This window comes from Myripristis murdjan, chromosome 21 (assembly GCF_902150065.1).
Source record: "Myripristis murdjan chromosome 21, fMyrMur1.1, whole genome shotgun sequence".
In the NCBI taxonomy this organism is placed as follows: domain Eukaryota; kingdom Metazoa; phylum Chordata; class Actinopteri; order Holocentriformes; family Holocentridae; genus Myripristis; species Myripristis murdjan.
In genome coordinates this window covers 18755391-18776562 of record NC_044000.1, presented here as the reverse complement: position 1 = coordinate 18776562, position 21172 = coordinate 18755391, and the positions used below count along the sequence as shown (strand labels likewise).

The following is a 21172-nucleotide window of genomic DNA, read 5'->3' as shown; positions in this document are numbered from 1 at the left end:
CACTTTCAGTTAAATTTGACTCACACACACACACACACACACACACACACACACACACACACACACACACAGTCTCGTACTTCCACACAACCAAAATGACAATATCATGTTGTAGTTTATGGAGTTTATTGGCATACATACATGTACTTACAGTCTCTGCACTTCTAGTGGAATATAAAAAAATGAGCTTGAACCTAGTTATGCAACACTCACACAAAAAATGTAACAAGGATAGAGTCACAAAGCACTTGTTTACTGCTAAACGTCTGCAAAGCATACTCATTCTTGCTATATCATATGTGGTATAGTATGTGCAGGCAAAGGTAGAGAGACCTATATTGTTTGCAGGTCTAAGGCACTGATTTTTATCAACAATTCTCCAAATTTAGACATGGGTATTTAAAAAAAAAAAAAAAAAAGCACACACAATAAACAAACCAAACTATTCTCAATACCGCACACTAACAGCGCACAAACACACATGCAGACACATTCACTCACTCTTGTATGCACAGATATGTGCTGTCTGTCTGTCTGTCTCTCCCTCTCCCTCTCACACACACACACACACACACACACACAAATACTGAGTTTTATACACCCAGTTTTTGATGCCTAAGCTACTCAAGCTGACAGTGAGGCTAGTCCTTCTGTTAGAGTGATTCTGAAAGCACAGGTATAGTGTTGTTGCTGGGTCCAGAGTAATGTTTTACCTGGAGGGGTTTGTACATCATTCAAACATTCTCATCGACAGGCTTTGGTTTCATTCACTCCATCCTATATTCAGATCACATCTCACCTTGGTGCAATGGTGTTATTCAAGACTAAAAAGCTGGACCACTACATCTTTAAGTGACAGATTTTGCTCAAAAAGAATTGCAAAGCATCGATTAATTGACAGAAATGTTAAAATTAAAAGCACCGGCGAGCCTGTCTGAGTATAACATGGGGGCAATGTGACTTCCATCTCAAGCCCATAACATACTGTACATAGAAGCAAACACTTTTTGCAGCAAAATAATGATTGCATTAGCTGTAAGATACAAACTAATTTTGGGCTGGTGATAAACTAAAGCCTAAGAAAACTAGACTAGAGAGAAAGAGAGAGAAGTGCATTGGTCAAGTAGTAGCCTATTCTGGCGGTTCTGAAAGCCAACTGAGTCGAAATCAATAGTAGTTTTAACCTCCCATCCCACACCTGTTCACACCTGTTCAGTGTGCCAACAAGTATAAAACCTGTGAGGGTATACAAGGTGTTAGGTCTCAGTTTCTTTTTACTTAAACGACTGTCACACTTCCATTGGAGCATTCTCCAAGTTCACCTTCTTCTACAGCAACTTTCATTTTGCAAACCAGTGACCAATTGATATTTTTTTCTCATAATAACTGTAAAAATATATGGACTGCAGTAAAAACCGCCCCATTCCTAGTGTAAGGGTGCAGTTATACAATCAAACAACATGACAGTAATGAACACAAGTGAATCCTATAATACTCTTCCATAGCCCCTGAATCTAACAAATAACAACACAAACACATAAACAATGTAAAAAGGCATAATAATTAACATAAGAAAGAAACATGAATAAGTCAATTTAGTTACTACACAGGGCCGCAAGGTAAATCAAGTATGGAGGAAGGGTGATGGCATCCTCTCCTTCATTGCTTCCTTACTTAAACCTCCTTTGTGCTGATCTTCATCTTCTCAACTGTTTCCTGTAAAAAAGAAAATTAAAAGAGCAAAACAGCTGAGAGGAAAAGACAGTAGATATAGTATGCCAATTAAAAAATGAAGATGTGAGTCTATGTCAGTGTGCGAAGCACCTAGTAGCTTTTTTTTTAATTTTATCATCATTGAAATTTCACATGTACTTTTCCGATTTGGAAGCAACATTTTATGTCACAACAAGGTCCTCACAACAGAATTCCAATAACATCAGAATTGCACAAAACTGCCACACTGGAGTGCAGAGTACACGACCTCGCTGACTCAGCCATGGCCTCAAGCCAGAACCCCAGTGCCACCTCACGAGCCTCATGCAAATACCCACAAGAACAAGGACACATGCACGTGCATGCGTGCACACACACACACACACACACACACACACAAACACAAACACAAACCACAACCTTGCTGCACAATATCACAGAGATGCTTTGTAGGGATGACAAAGCAGTTTGTCTCACCTACTTGAAACTGGCTGACTGGGGAAGTTCTAGGACTGCACTGGGTGACTGGAGAAGTTCTAGGACTGCACTGGCTGACTGCACTGGTTGACTGGAGAAGCTCTAGGACTACACTGACTGACTGCACTGGTTGAAAGGGGAAGCTCCAAGGTTGCACTGGTTGACTGGGAGTGCTCCAGATCTCTATTGACTGTCTGGGGAAGTTTGAGAACTCGACTGACCATCTGGGCAGGTTCTAGAACTTGATTGACTGGGTATGTTCCAGAACCCTATGTCCTGTCCGGACAGGTTCTAGCACTGCACTGGCTGACTGGGGAAGTTCCAGGAATGCACTGGCTGACTGGACTGGTTGACTGGGAGTGTTCTAGAACTTGATTGACCGTCTGAGCAGGTTCTAGAACCTGATTGACTGGGGATGTTCCAGGACCCTATGTCCTGTCCGGGGAAGTTCTAGAATTGCACTGGCGGACTGGGGAAGCTCTAGACCTCTATTGACTGGGGATTTTGTAGAACTCTGTTGACGATCTGGTCATTTATGAGAACTCAGCGGACTGTTGGAGTAAGTTATTCTAGATTCTATTGACCTGGGAAGATTCAAGAATTCTAAGAAGGTTCTAAAACTATACTGACTGAATGGGGAAATTCTAGCATTGTATTAACTGTCTAGAGGGGTTCTAGGGTTTGTATTAACAGCCTGGATAAGTTCTGAGCTTGTTTCTCCAAACACCTCTACTGTAGCATTATGGGAAATATTGGTGATCATTTGGCTCATTAGTTTCTTCTCCCTGTATTTCACACCAAACTTAGGCAATACAGAAGATTGTTGTTTTTATTAAAGTATCATTCCTTAATTGCATTTCCTTAATGCTCTGATTCATCATTTCCCCTTTCAAGCCAGATGTTCTGAAGCTGTGTGATATGCTGGTGCACAATGCGAGTCAAATAAAAGTTTACAGCCACTACTTACAAACTTAAAAGTTTACAGCCACTACATTCATTGTTTGAGCAGTTTGATTCAGATACGCACTGTCAAAGTGCAAGTATTTGAAGTTATTTCCCAAAGGGGATCAAGGACACTAAAGCAGTCATCTTTAACTCTGACCAGAACTGACCTGGTGCTTGTTGAGCTCAGCCACACGGCGGTTCCACTCCTCCTCAGTCATCTCCGCCCCAGCATCTACCGACTCATCCACAACAGCCGTTTTGTCTTGATCGAAAAAGAAATGGACAGGGGTAGTTTATTTTGAGATATTCAGATGAGTTTATTAAAAGCATCAGACACATTACATGTTTTTGAGATGTTAACTAGTGTTTCACATAAAAGGCAATAATGTAATGTACTGCCACTGTTTTAGGCACTAAATCAACTATTCTCTCTCCCTGAGATAAAATATCAAAATTGGGTGAACATCATGGCATGTTTCATAGGTTCGTACTGTAGTGCAAATCTATGTAATGTGATTGATTTGATAGCTGCTCATTTCTTGTCCTCCCTCTCCTCTACTGTTCTCCATGCCTCATGCACTGCTTTTTGATTAGTGGGGTAGGCAGAGAGGTACTGAAACTGGGGGTAACATCGCCCCTTAAAAAGACTGATCATGCTGTATATTTCCCCTTACCAGTGCAGGTCATAGCAGTGCAGACCCAGTTGCCGCATGCACAAACACAGCGGTTGCACTCCACCTGGGTCTCAGCACCATCTTCATATGTCTCATCTTCCAAGGCACACTCTGCAGAAACACACGCACACATACACTGTTCAACAAAACGCCACATATCAATTATTTCAGTTTTCAGAAAGAGCTAGGCCAAATGCACAACTAAGACATATTTTCATTTCATGACATGTAGTTGAATTTCCATGACAACAATTCATCAGTTTTTGTGTTCAAATGTTAAACTATTCATTAAGAGCTTGAGTTGGTTATCTACAACTATCACATTGGACATATGGATCATGAAATTTGTTATGAAGTTTATTACTATAAAGTGTCCTTAATGGTCAAACAATGCAAGATGAGTAATTGCACAAAGAAAATTTAAAAAATGTTATTCCAAGAACTGTTTGGACAGGCCATGTAACTGAAGCTTAACTTTTCCAGGATTTTACTTTCCATAGATTTAGAAAACCTAGAAAACCACCATATATAGTTGAGGTAAACTGTTGCACTAGGCCAACTGTGTTTGTGTGTCCTTGAGTCTGATGCAGCACTGTGGTTCAGTGCTCCACAGAGAATGTTAGTTTTCTCTGTCAGAGAGCCATAGCTTCTCTTCCTGTGAACTTTCCCCCAGATATACCCATTCAAACCGACCAGGCACACTGGGAGCAGCAAAAAATAAGTCTGGAAATGAGTAACAAGTTGAGGCAGTTTCGATAAATAGGGAAAAATTAATGTGGATGTAACATGATGCAAAAAGATAGTAAACTCAAAGCATTATATATATATATATATATATATACACACACACACACACACACACACACACACACACACACATATATATATATATGTGTGTGTTGTATGTATGTTTTTATATATACATATATATAAAAAACTGCTGTTCATAATTATTAGCAAAATAGCATTTTGTGGAATACTGGGTAACAGTACATAGTTATAGTTCAATTATAGTTATAGTATTTATGTTATTGATCATGCATGTATCTATGGAGGAATCCTGGGCTCACTCTTCTCTGGCGGATTGAAACCAGGCTTCAGGCAGTTGAGGAACTCATCGAAGCTCAACTTCCAGTCAGCATTCTCATCAGACAGCTCAATGAGAGCATCAACACAAAGGCTCCTGGGAATCATGCGCATGTACACGCACGCACGCACACACACACGCACACACACACACACACACACACACACACACACACACACACACACACACACACACACACGCAAAGGTTACATATTGGTTGCTTCATACAAAAGTAATGAAACATTGCTGAAAAAATAGAGCATACTGTAGAAACACAATCTATTCAGCGGGTTTTATCTGATACAGCACAGGTTTTTATGTCAGTGCAGGCTCCCACAGGAGGCCCTAGTGCATTTCACTTTGGCCCAGATAGGGTTTAGTGACTGATGATGCAGACCTTAAAATAGCACCACAGCATATGGATATGGATATTTACACACTGTAGGGCCAAACATGGGCGCACGTGTACTAAAGTTCCTACAGAAGGAAATATTCACAGATCAGATTCACTTAGTGAGGGGTGGCGAAACACAGTTATGCAAAAGAAACAACAACTTCAGGCTCTTTCTTATGCACACACATGCACTCAACCACCTGCTCTCCCTCCGGTCCTCTTGTAAACATGAACAGGTAGGCATGCATGCAAACAGTGAGGCGTGCAGAGACTGACCTGAGCAGCTTGTTGCTCTCCTGGTCTGCATAGGCCTGCATGTCCACAGCTGATTCGTTGTGCTGGATGAATCTGAGCAGCTCCGAGGAGTCCAGCTGGGAATCACCATTGTCATATGTCTGCAGAAACATGGACAGCCATGGAAAAGGCATAGTTAGGCCTAATCTTAAGTTGCCTGATAAAACAGTAGGCTGTGAATACCAAGATAATGATAACACAATGATGTGCTGATGACAAGATAATGAACTTGGACACTGTCTGAAGCAGTCAGCTAAACTTATCATCAGTCAGCTGCTAACATATACCACAGTTTTGCACATACATGATGACGCCCCACTCAATGTATTCTAGCAAATGTATTTGTATTGTATTGTAAAGTATTGTCCCTTTTTCAAGTGTACATCTGTAAATTGCGTAAATGTGTATTTGTTGCTACCAGTGAATTAACATCTGCCAGTGCCAAAGATGCTTTAATCCTACCACTAAAGAGGATTGTGGGGCATGGATGCAGACAGCTATTGCTTGGTAACCTATAGGGTCTGTAAGCCTCTCCCTGCATGAGGCCCCTGGTAAAGGCCTCTGAACTGTGTGGCAGCAGAGGTGGTAGAGCTTTCAGCCAGTAAAAGGCCCCATTATACAACAATGTGGTGTTTCTGTGGAAGAAAGAAGGTCTCAAAGAGATTCATGATATACCATAAAAGGACAATGACATGAAAACGCAAAATTTACACCACTTTATTTGGAATGGGAAAGATCACACTAATAAATAATGCAGATTAATTAAAATTGTTCAAGAACTATCTACTCATCCCCTTTAAGGTCTTTCCTGTCAGCCAACAGGAGAGTGGCGGCGGTCTTTCTCAACAGGAGAGGGACCTTCATTAATCTGAATTACAACTATCAGCTGACATGCCTGAAAAGTCTGTCACATGAATCATCAGACACAGTTTGAGGCAGCTTTGTGGATTTGTGGGGTGGATGGGGACAGAAGGGCCTCTGCAAGGTACACACAGAGAAGTCCTATTAGTGCTGCATACAGTCTACCTATGTGGTTTACCAAACTGGGGACCGGGGAGAATGATGCAGAGGCAGTACCTCCACAAAAAAAAGAGAGGCCCACCTTGAAGTATTTGAGCAGGATGTCAGAAATGTTGGATCCCTTCACAAACCAGCCGTCTGGGACCACCTCAGTCTGCAGCCACTGGATCACACGATTCCTCAGCTCATTGCGGTCCGCAACGTAACATACCACTGCAGAGTCATGTGTACATTTTGGTCAATGACATTTTATCAAATCATCACAAAGCATAAAAATCTTGACCCCTGTCAGATTGTGCATATGTCAGTATTTCCATGCTGACAAATCACTTTGTCCTTTCCAATAGGCACATTCTTACACAAACACACACACAAACACTCTCACTCACCTGGGCTGGCAGCTGCCTGATCTGTTTTCTTCTCTAAAAGACAAAAAAAGACAAAGGATATATAAGGCAAGCAATTATCAAATTAATGACTTCAGCAGTTTTGACTTGTGTTCAAATTAATTGAACGCAACACAGGTGTCACTGAGTGCTTGGCCAAAGGTCTGAACCAGAGGATAACAGAGTGACATAACTATTGTCTCACACTACCTTTTCTTCCACAAGTCTGATCAATGTTCAGTCCAGCCAAGGAACAAAGACAAGAAGACATCACAAACTGTGAGCAGTGAAAGTTCACTTGAGATAAGATGCACTACTATTAGATGCATTAATAGATAAGCCAAGGTCAGCAGTGAAGGTCTAGTGGAAGACTGGCTGAGATCAGTGATGAAAAGAGAGCCATATATAGCTGGCTTTCAACCTGGTCACCTCAGATGACTGAGAGAGAGAGAGAGAGAGAGAGAGAGAGAGAGAGGGAGAGGGAGAGAAATTGGCAATACTATTCTGTCCTTGATGTGTCGTATCAGCTCATAGAGATTAGAAATTGATCAGTCAAATTAATAATCTACAGTTAGTAGACACAGTGGTTCTAGGTCAGATAAAGTTCTTCACTTTAGACAATGACAATCCATTTGGGTCCAAACCAGGGAGCATGGGGTCTGTTGTGCTGGGATTGGTGAGTTTTTTACTCCTATGATGCGTTGTTGTGTACTGCTGCTCCTACCCTGGCAGTGTCCGTCATGGGCCACCTGGATCTTCAAGCCAGTCAGACAGGCATCTCTGTGGAGCTCACAGTGATTCCTGTAGGTTTTACCATTGCTGCCACACACTGACCTCTTGTGGGGCTTACAGCTCTGAAAGCAGAGAGAGAATGAGAGATAGTGTGTGAAAGCGGGTGGAGAAATAAACTGGAAAAAAGTGCAAAAGTCAAAATAAATATATATTCCTCGATGAATGGAAGCGATGTTACAAGCTCAGAAGAGCCACAGAGTTAAACCCACATCACTGACCTCAATACACAAACAGCTGGGCTCCCCCTTCTCGTTGACAGCACACTCTCTGCCCGCCCCGCAGAACACATTGGCGCACACTTTGCTCTTACTCTGGACCTCCTAAGAGAGAAGAAACTCATCATTGACACTGTGGAGAGACGCTGTTTCCACATGCTTCAAACAGAGGGTGGCGCTGTTACACTGTTAACATGCACGTTACACAGCACCGATGTTGTTGTGTTGGTGTTGGCAGCATTCTAATGCACACACACTATTATAGATCACATCCTAAATGCCACATTTTAACAATTAACTACATCTGAGACAACTTTGACAAACGAACATAGATCATGTGGGATAGTTTCCCTTTCACTGCCTTGACATTGTGGGGAAGATGGGGACAGTTTTCTGCCCAGTGAAACCCAATGTAAAGGCTCTTTACCTTTGACATTTCATTTCCTTTTTTTCCCAGGCTCTATCTCTGATTCTAATCGCTGCTTCATCTCTTAGTATCTCCATTTATCAGGCTCCTTGGAGAACCACTTATGTTTGCTACTAGTTGCCATGCCAACTACAGTCAGGCTCAACTCAAGAGGTGATAGCTTTTTAATAGGACAAAACTTAGAAGACAAACATTGGAGCTAGCCCCAGGAAATGGCTTCAGCCTTGATAAAACCTCTAGAATGTTCAATGAAGACAGAAGTCAGTGTGGGTCAGAAACACTGTGTGTGTGTTTGTGTGTCTGTGTGGGTGTGTGTGGGTGTATGTGTGTATGTGTGTAAGGAACACAGAAATGAGACAGAATGAGTACTGTACAAGCCAGCAGGAGGACACGACCTCACCAGGACAAAACCAAAACACTTGCTTAATAAAAATCCTCTGCATAATTTAAAAATCTGCCTTGCTTCTCTATTTTGGTTCAACTTTCTCCTCCTTTACATTCAGTCCCCGTCTCCCCCGTTGTCTCTCGCTGTAAGCTCCATCCCTTTGTTTCTTGTTCTCTCCCTGCTTTTGTCTGTTGTGCTCAAACAAGGCCAGAAGACTTGCAAAACTATTTTCACATGAGCTGAGAACCAACCAATCACAAGCTGCCAAGCGGAGCTGCAAGAGCTGCTTTATGACCCTCATTACCTCCTCCTTTCCCTATCTGTGTGTGTGTGTGTGTCTGTCGCTCTCTCTCTCTCTCTCTCTCTCTCTCTGTGTGAGTGTGTGTGTGCGTGTGTCTATGTGTTTGTGTGTGTGTATACACAGGGTGTTTCCACATCTGGAGTCTGAGTTGTGTTTTCCTTTGGGCCCATTCCCATGCTTTGTGAAACCTTTACCCCTCCCTCTCTCGCCAGACTCCCCTCCTCCTTAAGCCCCTGTTTCCTGCATGTGCGAGACACAAAGTTGGCGTACTGTACCCGGGCTGCACGTGAGCTGGCCTCCGAGCAGCTGTGTGTGTTTCTGTGTCAGGGAATGGAATGTAGGTTAAAAAGACGGTGGATTCTTGTGACTGAACCCTTATCATTCAGGACGCTAATAACAGGGCTATTTGACACGGAGTGCAGAGTGAGGGTCACATGAGAGACGTACACTGTAGCAGCTTTAACCCTTTATGAGCAGACAGAAAGAGAGGAGGGTGATTCTGCAGAGGAATTAAGGGGCTGGGCTTTCTGGCTATTGCTTTGCATGATTCAGACACATATACAGGCGTGCACACACACACACACACACACACACTCCAAAGCTGAGGTCATGGAATAGCTTCAAAGCAATCCCCAGGGCCTTGAGCGGGATGGACCGTTGAGCCTGTTAGACACAGATGGGCCAAAAAGAGCCGCCTGAAAAAGCTATAGCCTGCTGAAACCTGTAGAAACCTCCAATAAGCACTTGAATAATGGATGAGCTTCTTAGCTAAATCAAGTATATACATTCTCTCTCTCTCTCTCATTCGCTCTCTCTCTCTTTCTGTGTCTCTCTAAATAGAACCAAGAGGATCCCTGACATTTAGCTAATGGATTCACAGGCACCGGTCCTTGTTTCACCTGATTCAAATGGAGTGTTGCTATGGTGATAGCAAGTACAGGCTCCTGTTATGGTTACATGGCTGAGCTGTCAATCAAAGAGAGCAAAATGGAACTGAGGCCCATTATGAGATCAGAGCAGAATATGTCGCTCAGAGCAGAACAAACGCGCTGACAAACGCAGACACAGACAGTGGGGAATAATTGATAAAGCGACTGTGACATCACTTGTTGACTGTATAAGCTTAGGAAGTGGAACTGCATTTGTCAGTGTCATTGCCACGGACGGGATTATGCTGCCCTGCACGCACTGGAATTCATGCAAATATCTTCATAATGGCACAATTACTTAAAACATCCCAAGCAGACATTAGAGACAATAAAATGAGCTATTCCATCTATTAACTGCTTGTAGAAAAATCGGCCTCATTCGCCCTTATTCATCAAGCTATTTTACAAACAAAGTATGAGCTTACACCGGGCGTATGCTCATTTCACAGCAACGGCACGCATTTATTAACTCCACCTTCACTGTAGCCATAAGATCATTCTCACGTCTGGTCAGAATGAAAACATGTGCGCTCTTTTAAAAGAACTACATATTTGCCTTGGAAATGGAAAAGTATTACAATCCCAGAATATTAAAGAATTTTCTCCTCCTCTGTGATGAAGCATAATGGCTTATTTTTCTCACTTCGTTTAAGTTTAATATTTAATGCTTAGTGTGAATTTTTGCATCAGAAGTATGAATAAATAGCCTACTAAGGCTCAAAGATGCATAAGCTCTTGATGGAGGCATGGAGCATAATTGGATAACTGGATGCTGCCTGCTTTATGTAGGCCAGTGCCTATGGTAAGGCCTGGCAACTATGGCAGATTTCATGCTACTGGAGTATGTTAATGCTGCACCAAGCCTTCTTCTTTGCAGACCAAGGTTTGCCTAAACTTAATTTAATTTGGGGTGTGACACACATAATTGGACAATTTCATGCACACACCACTCAGTCAATAGCTGTGTCTAATTTATTATTCTACAGTGTAATTTGTGCTCATTTTGGTGGTATGGGAAAGTTTCATGAATCAAGTGTTTTAGGATAATTTTCGGCCTTCTTTCGCACAATAGGTTCATAAATTAGCGCCAACATGAGGCCATGACGTCATCAATGTATATGAATGTGGGCGGAGTTTGAAGTCGTTCTGTAGCAGCCAGCAGAGGGCAAACACAGGGGCTGTTTCTTTGCATTCAAAAGCCAAGGCTAGTTTCAGCCTAACACACACACACACACACACACACACATAGTAAGGAGTGGGTCTCTCCAAGGACCTCTGTGCTGGATTCAAAAGCCAAGGCCAGTTTTGGCCTCTTGGCAGGCTCACAAACCCAAGCACACACACAAACCCAAGCACACACACACACACACACACACACACACTAAAGGTGTCCTACTAAAATGATATCAATTTTTCATCGCAGTCAACAAATGCTAACTCATTTCCCATCTCACCCATCTGAGCCAATCACAGCAGCCAGAGCTGTCTGTGGTAAGCGACTGGTGAATCATAACAACCGAAGCAGAACCCATCATACAAAGAGCTGTCTGAATTACATCAGTGAAGTTGCTTGTCAGTGTTCATTGATTGGCTAATTAACATTCAAGGGAGCTTTACATTTATATAGATACATATCTCTGACATTTACTGCATCTTACATTTATTATGTCTTTTTCCCCACCTCCCTATCCCTCTTTCCCTTCATTTGGCTGGAAGTTAAATTTATTTAAAGGTTTTAAGAAGATTAATAGATTTAAGGAGGTTTTCTCCAAATTCCTGCATATGATTTTCATCTTTCTGTCTTTGTGCCTCACCATTCAAGTCTGCTATATTTTAATCTCTCCTCGGCTGTAATTCTCTCTATCTTGTCATTTAATTCCCTGTGCCATGCCCTTTTATGGCTGCAGGAGATGTCCCGGTGAACTGAGACCAGTCTTGCAGAGCTGCCTGGAAGCCAGAGGAGGAAAAGAGAGAGCGAGGAGGAAAAAAAGATGAGCAGGAAGAAGCTATGAAGAGACTCAGACTAATAGAAACAGGGAGACGTGCAAGTAGGAAAGAAAGGAGGGAGGTCTGAAGTCAATTTCTCTCCTGCCAGAGGTTGATTGACCTCATGCTGAAGCAGATTGGAGTTCCCACACACACACACACACAACCTCCAAAAGATAGCCTCTTTCATTTTCCTCTGCTGATAACAGCCCAGACAGTGAAACAGCAGCAGGGCTGCTATCTGTCACCCACTAACAAATAAAAACACATTAGAATCTTTACGCTTTTAGTCCTCCTGCCTCTCCCTTTCTTGTATAAACATACACACACACACATACACACACACACACACACACACACACACACACACACACACACACTACACAGTAGGGAGTGTTGTGTAGTAAATGGGATATGTATGAGTAAGAGAGCCTATCCACTTGTATGCATGCATATTGTGTGTGTGTGTGCTTGTGTGTATGTGTGTGTATGTTTGTGTGACTAAATATCAGTGCTGCTCCATTGATTCAGCAGGCCAATCGATGCTTCTCTGCTGAGGATGTCACTTTACATCCATTGTGAATTCATTCCCATAATGCATCACTCCACTCATTGGAATAAAGAACACTGGTTTAGCAATCATAAACAAGCAAGTCGCCACAACGATGTCTTTAGTGATAATCAGGGTGAGGAAAAAAGTAATGCATTACACATTTAATATAACCTCTTGCTTAATGCAGTGAGTAACAATATATGGAGAGCGAGAGGTTAAGCTGCAAGTTATGTTACCCTCACATACACGCTAAATATATTGATCATCCATCAGTTTGGTAATGCAGAGCTACATCTAAGAAAATGTTCTCTCCTTTCCACTAAAGTAATTTAGTGTCCTCTGTGGGTTTCCAAAATGAACATTAAGATAGATGACAACTTGGGATATTGAAAGAGACAGGCTCGGGAGGGGTGGTGGTGGTGGTGGTGGTGTGTGTGTGTGTGTGTGTGTGTGTGTGTGTGTGTGTGTTGGGGGGGGCAGAAAAAGAAGACAAAAGAATAACATTGTTTAAGTTCATTTTAAAGTCGCTGGGTTCATGCAGAGAGTGGTATAGATTCTTCAAAGCAAAGCAGGGCTTTTGCCTCCATGTTTTGAAGATAGTCAGAAAGAACTGGGAAATGCAAGTCACTTTCCACAGAAAAGTTTTACAAAGAATACAATCTGAAAGCTGCCCATGAACCAAACCTCAGGATTCACCGTGCCTGCTACCTTTATAAAATGATACAAACTCAAACACTGTTTGATGGCACTATGCATTCTACATCTCTGTGATTTCGGAAGGTGCTGGACAAATCTTGTGCCAAATCTACTACAGTACATTCTGTATTATGGCTTGCCACCTTTTGGGTGCTCATTTATTTTACATTACTGGAAAAAAAATATTGTAAAATTGTAATGACTCTATGTAAGAAAAATAAATGGTAACTTGACTGACTAGAGTTTAAAATCTGGTGTGTTACTTTAAACCATAAGAATCTCCACTTTAACACAACATTCATATGTTTCAATTGGCAACTTGATCCCCAAAGTTTAGTTTACCCTGAACACAGTTACTCATTTGAGAAATATTATTCCAGAACATGCAGGGAGTAATGATTTATCCCCAGCACTGGTAATACACTTCTTGGCGCATGAGTCATTCAATTAAAAACAGACATTAAAGCTGCCAACTGTGGCTTGGATGCATCAATTTGCATTCATCTAGAGAAGCTTTACACATCTCTCAGCATACTGTAACTTACAATGGCATTTAAAATCAGCAGGCATTTGTCATTTTAATGCTACGTACAGAATGGCACATCTTACTGCATTCACTTTTCCTAACAATTAACAGCTGGACGTCTATTTACACTGATAGGCATTCACTCATGTGCCCAGTCCAAGGTACATGGTAACACAATGTTCTTTGACTTGTTATCATATACATCACTTCCCTTCTTTGTTTCGTACCAAGGATGAGGCCATTCCCCGCAAATACTTTCACTACCTCAGCAGAGAGGCACTCAGACTGACAGATGGACAAACAAATGAATGCACAGCAGGGCGGCTTCACAGTCATGGCCTCAGAAATGCAGCCTTGTGCTGTACAAGCATGTTTCTAATTACAGTAAGATCCAATAATGGAGGGGGGAGGAGGGGAGTGGGGGGGGGCAGTGTGGAGAAAGTGAGACAGATTGAAGAGAATGAGAAAGTAGGGGGAAACATTCCTTAGCTATGTTGTGACTCAGCTGGGGTCGGACAGGGTTTGTCTTGAGCCAAAATCTCATCAGTATCTAGGTCAGAGTTGTGCCCCTGCTCTCCCCCTCTTTGTCTCTCCTGTTTCCCGCTCTTCCCCATGCTCTAGGCCTGACTGTGATCATCCAGCGCTACTCAGTTCAGAGGGAAGAGCGGCAGCTAGGGCTCAACCTAAACAAGCACCTGTCTCCTTTTCGCCCATAATGACCTCCCTTTCACTTCTCTTCCAACCAGTGTCAGGCCGAACCAGGCCAGAGTGGGCATGAGAAGTGGGGCACAGCTAGAACAAGAAATGAGTAGCACTCATAATCCATGTACAGTAACTGTGAACCAGTTTCCTTCTTTGAGGAATTTGTGCAAGCGTGTAGCTCCTTCCTAAGCACAGGGGAGCAGCTTCATAGAGAATGACTAGCTTTGGCAGCGGCTGTTTCTAGTCATTAAAGAATGCTGTAACATTAGCCCTTAATAATGCAAGTAGTGCCACCATTCTCAAATCTCTAGCATCTATTTTCTTTCGGAATCCGTTCAAGTCTATTTTCATACATATCAAATGAGGTCTAGTCTCAGTTCTTGTCTTACTCCTCTGCCTCTGGAGCTCAGAGTTAAAGCCCCAGCTGAGCATGCAGTGGAGAAATTCTGAAATGACTTTTACATGTACAAACCCCCGAAATGACAGACTCCTCTGACATGCTCTATCAGAGTTTTGTTTGAGCTGAATGCCTGGCTAATATTCAACGCATTTATTTTTCAATGAGATGATAGTAGAATCGGCAAAATGTGTCCCCGATATAATGAGGCCAAAGTGAGGCTGATATGATATCATGTTATAAAGATTTGTGCTCTTTGTAAAACCTCAATGGGTGGTCTTGTTACTTGTACGGCTCTCTTGGGGGGGCAGGTTGGAAATTAAGCCTGCAGAAACAAAGGAGCCTGGGTAAGTACAAGTCGGCACTGATCTGCCTGTTATTTTCCTGGTGTTTCTTATTCAGTGTGAAAGGAATGTTGCAATGGATGGGATGATGTCATTCCAATCCGAAGCCTCTAATTCTGCACCCAAAAGGCCCTTGTTCTCAGTGGCTGAAATTCAATAACCACAATGCAAATTAGGCCCTGCCTTAACAGAGCGACTGAGAAAGAAAGAAAGAAAGAAAGAAAGAAAGAAAGAAAGAAAGAAAATAATGAGAATAAGAAACACAGACAAAGAGAGCTAGAGCGAGAGAGAGAGAGAGAGAGAGAGGGAGAGAGAGAGAGACCAAGAAAAGCAGGAAATAAGTCACAGTCTGGGCTGAGCCACATCTGCTAGCAGTTAAGAACATCAGCGGAGAAACTAAAATCCTATAAACAGAGCACCACCCCCGTTGTCTCGGCCCAGTGGACCCTGCTGTCAAAGCACTGGCGCGACAGCAGCCCTGTCCCCTGTCCCCTGTCCCCACCACCTGACCCGGATCAATCCCACAGAGGAAGCATCTTGCCTGCGCTATCCATCTCATTTGTGTGTCCTCTGCTTTACATTGCTCTCTCGTCCTCCACCCATAATCCTCCTCTATTCATAAAGTATTGATTTTGTCATATCTTTCGACTTAGCATCAGTTCTCTATGCTCAAGATGTTCATCTCTCTCCTTCTTGACCTGATAACCTTGCCTAATTTTCCTCTCATCCATCTCTCTCTCTCTCTCTCTCTCTCTCTCTCTCTCTCTCTCTCTCCACTTCACCCTGTTTTCTGCCTCTCTCCCTCCACTCCTCTGTTCTGGGCATTTTTCCAGCACCACGGAGAGAAGGGGAGGGAGAGAGGGCAAGAGGGAGGGCCCGGGCTCAGGCCAAGGGAGCACGTAGATTCCCTGTCCCAGTCTTGCCTCCTGCTTTGGGGCCAGTATTGGGGCTAATGGCTGGAACATGTTGAGAGAAACAGAAAAAAAGCCTGTTTACAAACCTTCTCTACAGGATATGTAACATGTGCAGCCATCTTGGAGTCTGTCAACAAGCCAGTGACCGCAAACTGCTCAGCGATGAGGCTGTGACGATAGATCCATGTAACTTCATTTGGCATAGAGACCAGGCCTGCGCTCTAACTTGGCACCTTTACTTCTTCTTCACCCTCACAGCTCGCATTAAACAATTTTTTATAAGTGTCTATTTGCAGGAGCTCTCAACGGTCTGACTGAACCTGGAACAAACATGCTCAAGATAAAATAAATACTTGGCAGTAAAAATAGGACCTTTCTGCTGAAATGAACGATTGTTGTCATATGATTAATGAACCAATCAAACAGTCATTCTACTTTGGATGTGGATCTAGGACCAACTGAGCCACACTGGATGCTTTGCACTAGAGTATGTCCTCATACATTATAAATTAACACTGATAATGGAATGCAGTTTAAAAAACATTTTACTACTGTTCAGCACTTTTTTAGGTAGCATTTTAGTATACATCACACTTTCTGTTTTGGTTTTTGTGTCCTAAAATTCTGTTTTTTATATACATATATATCTTTTAGCGATAATTTTTTTAGTGATATTCCATTTTAATGGTGTAGAGCACCAGAGAGAACTTGTGTTCAGAAAAGTGCTTTATAAATCAAAGTTACTTACTTATTTACTTACACTATCACGGGGCCATGCTTTGATTGAGGGATTAAACGAGCACTATGCAATATTAATGATGAACTCAACACAAAATGTAGCATATGCATGTAATTCAACAGTGAGTCAGGCCAAGGATGAGAACCATATAGTCTCAACCATCAAGACTTTTTTTTTTTTTTTTTTTTTTTTTTTTTCTTTTTTGGTCAGTTGAGTCTTAAGGGTCCTCACTTCAACCCTTGACCCTTGGCAATTTTGCATAGTGTACCTTTAAACAATATTTTCCTTGATAGGTTTTAAATAACAATTAAAGAAAATGGTTTAGCCTCTGAGATTACTCTTCACTTTACACTAATGATGCTGATTCACTTCTTCTGACTGTGAGAAAAGAAGAAAACAAAGGGAAATTATACCCTTTGTAACATCTTGCCTTCAAAAGCCATGTCTATGCACACTTTTCAAAAAAGTGCTCCTGAGATGAAAACAGTGTACTGCCATGCCATCTGTAGAAAAGAATTTTGGAACCCTCCACTTTTGGTGTGTATGTGTTACATATTCATTAACTCAGAATCACAAACCCTTTGATAGAGGGTACATTCAAATGCTGGTGTTTGTCATTGGTGTGTGTGTTAATTTATGTATGTAAGAGCACTGTGCCTCTGAGTGCAGAGCGCCGGTAATGATAAGACACCAGTACAGCTGGTAAGCTAAATGAGGAGTCCTTTTAAGCTTAGCCAAGAGTGAAGAGAACACACTACAGGGACATAAAACACAGTGCAGCCCCCCTTCCCATCTCCGTACCCCCTCATTCCACAGCACAACCGGGCCAAGTCTTACCTCATCCCCAATCTCCCTCCCTAATTACATGACAGTGGCTTAATCTCCTGTCTGTTTTACATCACTCTCCTTCTCCCTTCCCCCCGATCCCTGCGCAGGATCCATGACTGGATGTTGAGCTACAGTAATTAGAGCAGGCTGATACAGGCAGAGGACACAGCGTCCCCTCATGCTCATGTTCTCTCCACCTGGGCAGATATTTTTAGCCCACCTTTGAATGAGACAGAACAAGCATCAACATGGCAACACAGTGTGGTGCCTGAAAGGCAGCAGCTCAATCAGTGCCTGATCGTCAGCCCACTGCTACACATCCAGGGGCTCAGCCAAGGAAGCAGCCCCCCTGCTGGGAATGTAACCTGCCAGAGGAACTGTGCGCTTTAATCCTCTCACACTCTTGGACTGTCAATTGAACTATGCAGGAGCACAGAGATTCTTGTCTGATTGCCTGTTGGGCTGTCAGTTCCTGATTTCCCCCTGATGTCTATATTTTTTGAAGCCAGATCCAGCGGTGGTGCTGCTCACTAAATTATCCTCTGTGTCATCCCACCCCATCGCCACTGATAATGCAGGGTAATACAATAACACTGCATGTCGTAGGAGAGAAAATATAAACATCGCCTTGGCTGCGTTTATATGTATGCCTGCATGTTCCCTGAGGCCGTAAACCTTTGTGACTTTCACCACGCATGTATCACGACTGCCTTTCCCTATCAAGCTGCCGGGGGATTTGAGTAAAACATCAACATCTTATTCACCAGATGTATATCTCTTAACAGCCTCCACAGAAAGAGAGTTTTTCCTGAGTCTCGACCCAGCCCCGCCACACTATCTCTGAGCCGCTTATCTCCAAGCACTGCAATTTCTCGCCTCAGGAAGCACACAGGCTTTCTCCTTCATAATAAATCAGGAGCCAGTGTCCACATTTTAATAACCTACCCTCATGCCAGAAAATAAACAAAAAACAAAAAACAACAACACAGTGCGTGCACACACACACACACACACACACACACATACTCCCACACAAACACAGACAGAGACTTTCAAACACACTGACAACTGTTTCCATAAACTCTCCAACTCCTTTAAACTGCATTTTTGTCAGCGTATTATTCCGTAATGCACCTTCTCTCACCTCAACATAACCTAGATGTCACCCTGGCTGACAACCTGTCTGACGTTGGCTCATCAGATCCATTCCTGAGAGGCCTTCGCTCCAACTCGTTGACAGCACACTGGTATGCCAGTTCAGGCCCTTCCCACGGCCAGTCAACAGGCCATACATTATCAGGGTAATTACCTTTGGAGAATAGATGCCTTTCTAATGCCTCCACATTGACTTCACGGGCAAATTGAACAGACTCCGCTGTGTGCTCTGTCTCTGCCACGCCATACCTCACAGACGACAGAGGTCATGGATCCAATAAAGACGCACACAATGGGACATTTTCCAGAAAGGCAAAGGTGGGGACAGGCTGCGGGGTCAGTGGGGGTGGGGAATATATATGAGTATGTAACGGCTTGAAGCTATAAAGACAGCGCCACTTTATCGTGTTTTCCACTAAAGATGTTAAGGTTTGAGAATTTTTTCCCCATGACTGTAGCTTGTTTGAAATGCATGCCTAATTTTAGCCTCCTGTTTGTTTCTCAAACGGCTGTCCGGGTCAACAGAGAAGTCAACACTAAACCAGGTGTTCAACAGCTGCCTCCTGTGAGGTAAGGCCCTTAATTACCACCTGGTGTCTCAGTGTGTGTGTGTGTGTGTGTGTTTGTGTGCGCATGTGCTTGCATTGATTAAATGAACAGAAAAAAACAACAACATCTTTTGGGCATTTTTCTCTCCATAACGCTGATGTCTATCGATTACTGCACATGATATTACACTTTATTTTCCTGGTGAATGTGTTAGCCATGAGGCAGTCATCTCATCACATTAGCTCTGTGTTTACTCAGTGGTTAGACTACTTAGCACTGTAGTGTGTGACACAACCCCCTTCACACAAACACACACACACACACACAGTCACACACACACACACAAGTCATACTGACCACCCTGAAAGCCATTAAAGCAGCTGCCATTTGGTGGTGGCTTTTATTCCACAGCATTTTACAGTAAGGATCAGGACTGTACACGTTTTTTACATGGGCGGCATCAGAAGGGATCAAACCCCTAACCTTGGCGAGGCTCACACCATGCTCTGCCCAATTAGTCATAACACAAACATTCCCCTCCTTCCCCTTTCTTCGGGGTTTCGCGGCTGTCTGACACTTGTGTGTTATCTTACAACACCTTTATTTGTAACCTCCAGACTGAGAGTGAGAGCTGTCTGTATGTGGTCTAGCAGGACGCAAACTGTTACTGTTTGCTCTATTAAAAAGAAGAAAGACAAAAACAAAGAAACACATAGGGCTATCGGGCGTCTTTAGATAGTATACATTGGTTTTAGGAATGAAAGTGACAGCCCCATCAAAACAAATGGTCCCAGCGGCAGTTTAATTGAACTGTGGGACTAATTGTCTCCATAATGAAGCCCTATAATGCCCAGGGTGCCAGGGATAATGTCACAATTGGTTTCCCTTTTGAAGATAAACACCATAAAGGCACAACGTAACCGTGAAAACCGAGCCGGGAAAAAAAATGTATTTTCACCACAGCATTACTAGACGGACTCCGACTTGTCCAGATGTGTTTTAGTCTAGCTTTTTCAACAGAGCTGCCGTGCATTCCTCCAGACGGTCGGACGGAGCGACTGCCAGTTGGTCGGGAAGGTTTTTTTTTTTTTTTTTTTGGAAACACATATACAAGCGTTTTACACACATTTTAAAACCTGAAAACTTACACTTTAAAGCAGGAATAAATAATAAAGTCGCGTGAAGTAAACTTACCTCGGCGTTGGAGAGCGCCACGGCCAGCAGCAAGAGCACAGGAACACTTCGGAACATCTGGGCATGGGGGGAAAAAAAGAGAGAGAGAGCAAGAAAAAACATGATAGAAGTTTAACATTTTCAAACATTTTACTGGAGCATTCCGTGGCAAAACGCGCCGAATAAACCTATTTTTTCTGCTAAAGGAAAGGTTCAAGTTGCTGTTACCATTTTGGAGAACGGAGCTGCGGCGGAGGGAGGAGGGAGAGCTGGATGTTCGTCGGTACAAAGGCGAACTGGAGGTCCGTGATTTCAGGAAATTTGAGGAGCGCTGAGGAATTCGTCCGCGTCCCCCCCTCCTCTCTCGCTGGCGTGGCCAATGAAAACGTCTGGAGCCCTTGGAGGACGTTTACCGACAGAAAATTCACAACCGGAGTAGGAGGAACCGGGGTCTGGGAGGGGGGAAGGGGAGCGGAGAGGAGAGGAGAGGAGCGGAGGGAAGGGGGGGCGCCCAAGGACCAGCACCCTTTCCCTCCCTGGACAGTACAGTTTTGTCCATGCTGTAAAACTG

General features: G+C 43.1%; 1 protein-coding gene across 1 annotated transcript; it reads right to left on the bottom strand.

Annotated features, from left to right (window-relative positions):
* Nucleotides 1-109: 109 nt before the first annotated feature.
* Nucleotides 110-20990, bottom strand: LOC115380208 (follistatin-related protein 1). The gene is made up of 11 exons (XM_030081299.1): nt 20830-20990; nt 20623-20679; nt 8001-8102; nt 7715-7844; nt 6994-7026; nt 6687-6817; nt 5567-5685; nt 4880-4992; nt 3810-3920; nt 3303-3397; nt 110-1716 (listed from the first exon to the last, which is right to left on the bottom strand). Exons 1-11 carry the CDS (start codon nt 20830-20832, stop codon nt 1675-1677), a joined length of 936 nt encoding a protein of 311 aa, XP_029937159.1. The 5' UTR covers nt 20833-20990; the 3' UTR covers nt 110-1674.
* Nucleotides 20991-21172: the final 182 nt, after the last annotated feature.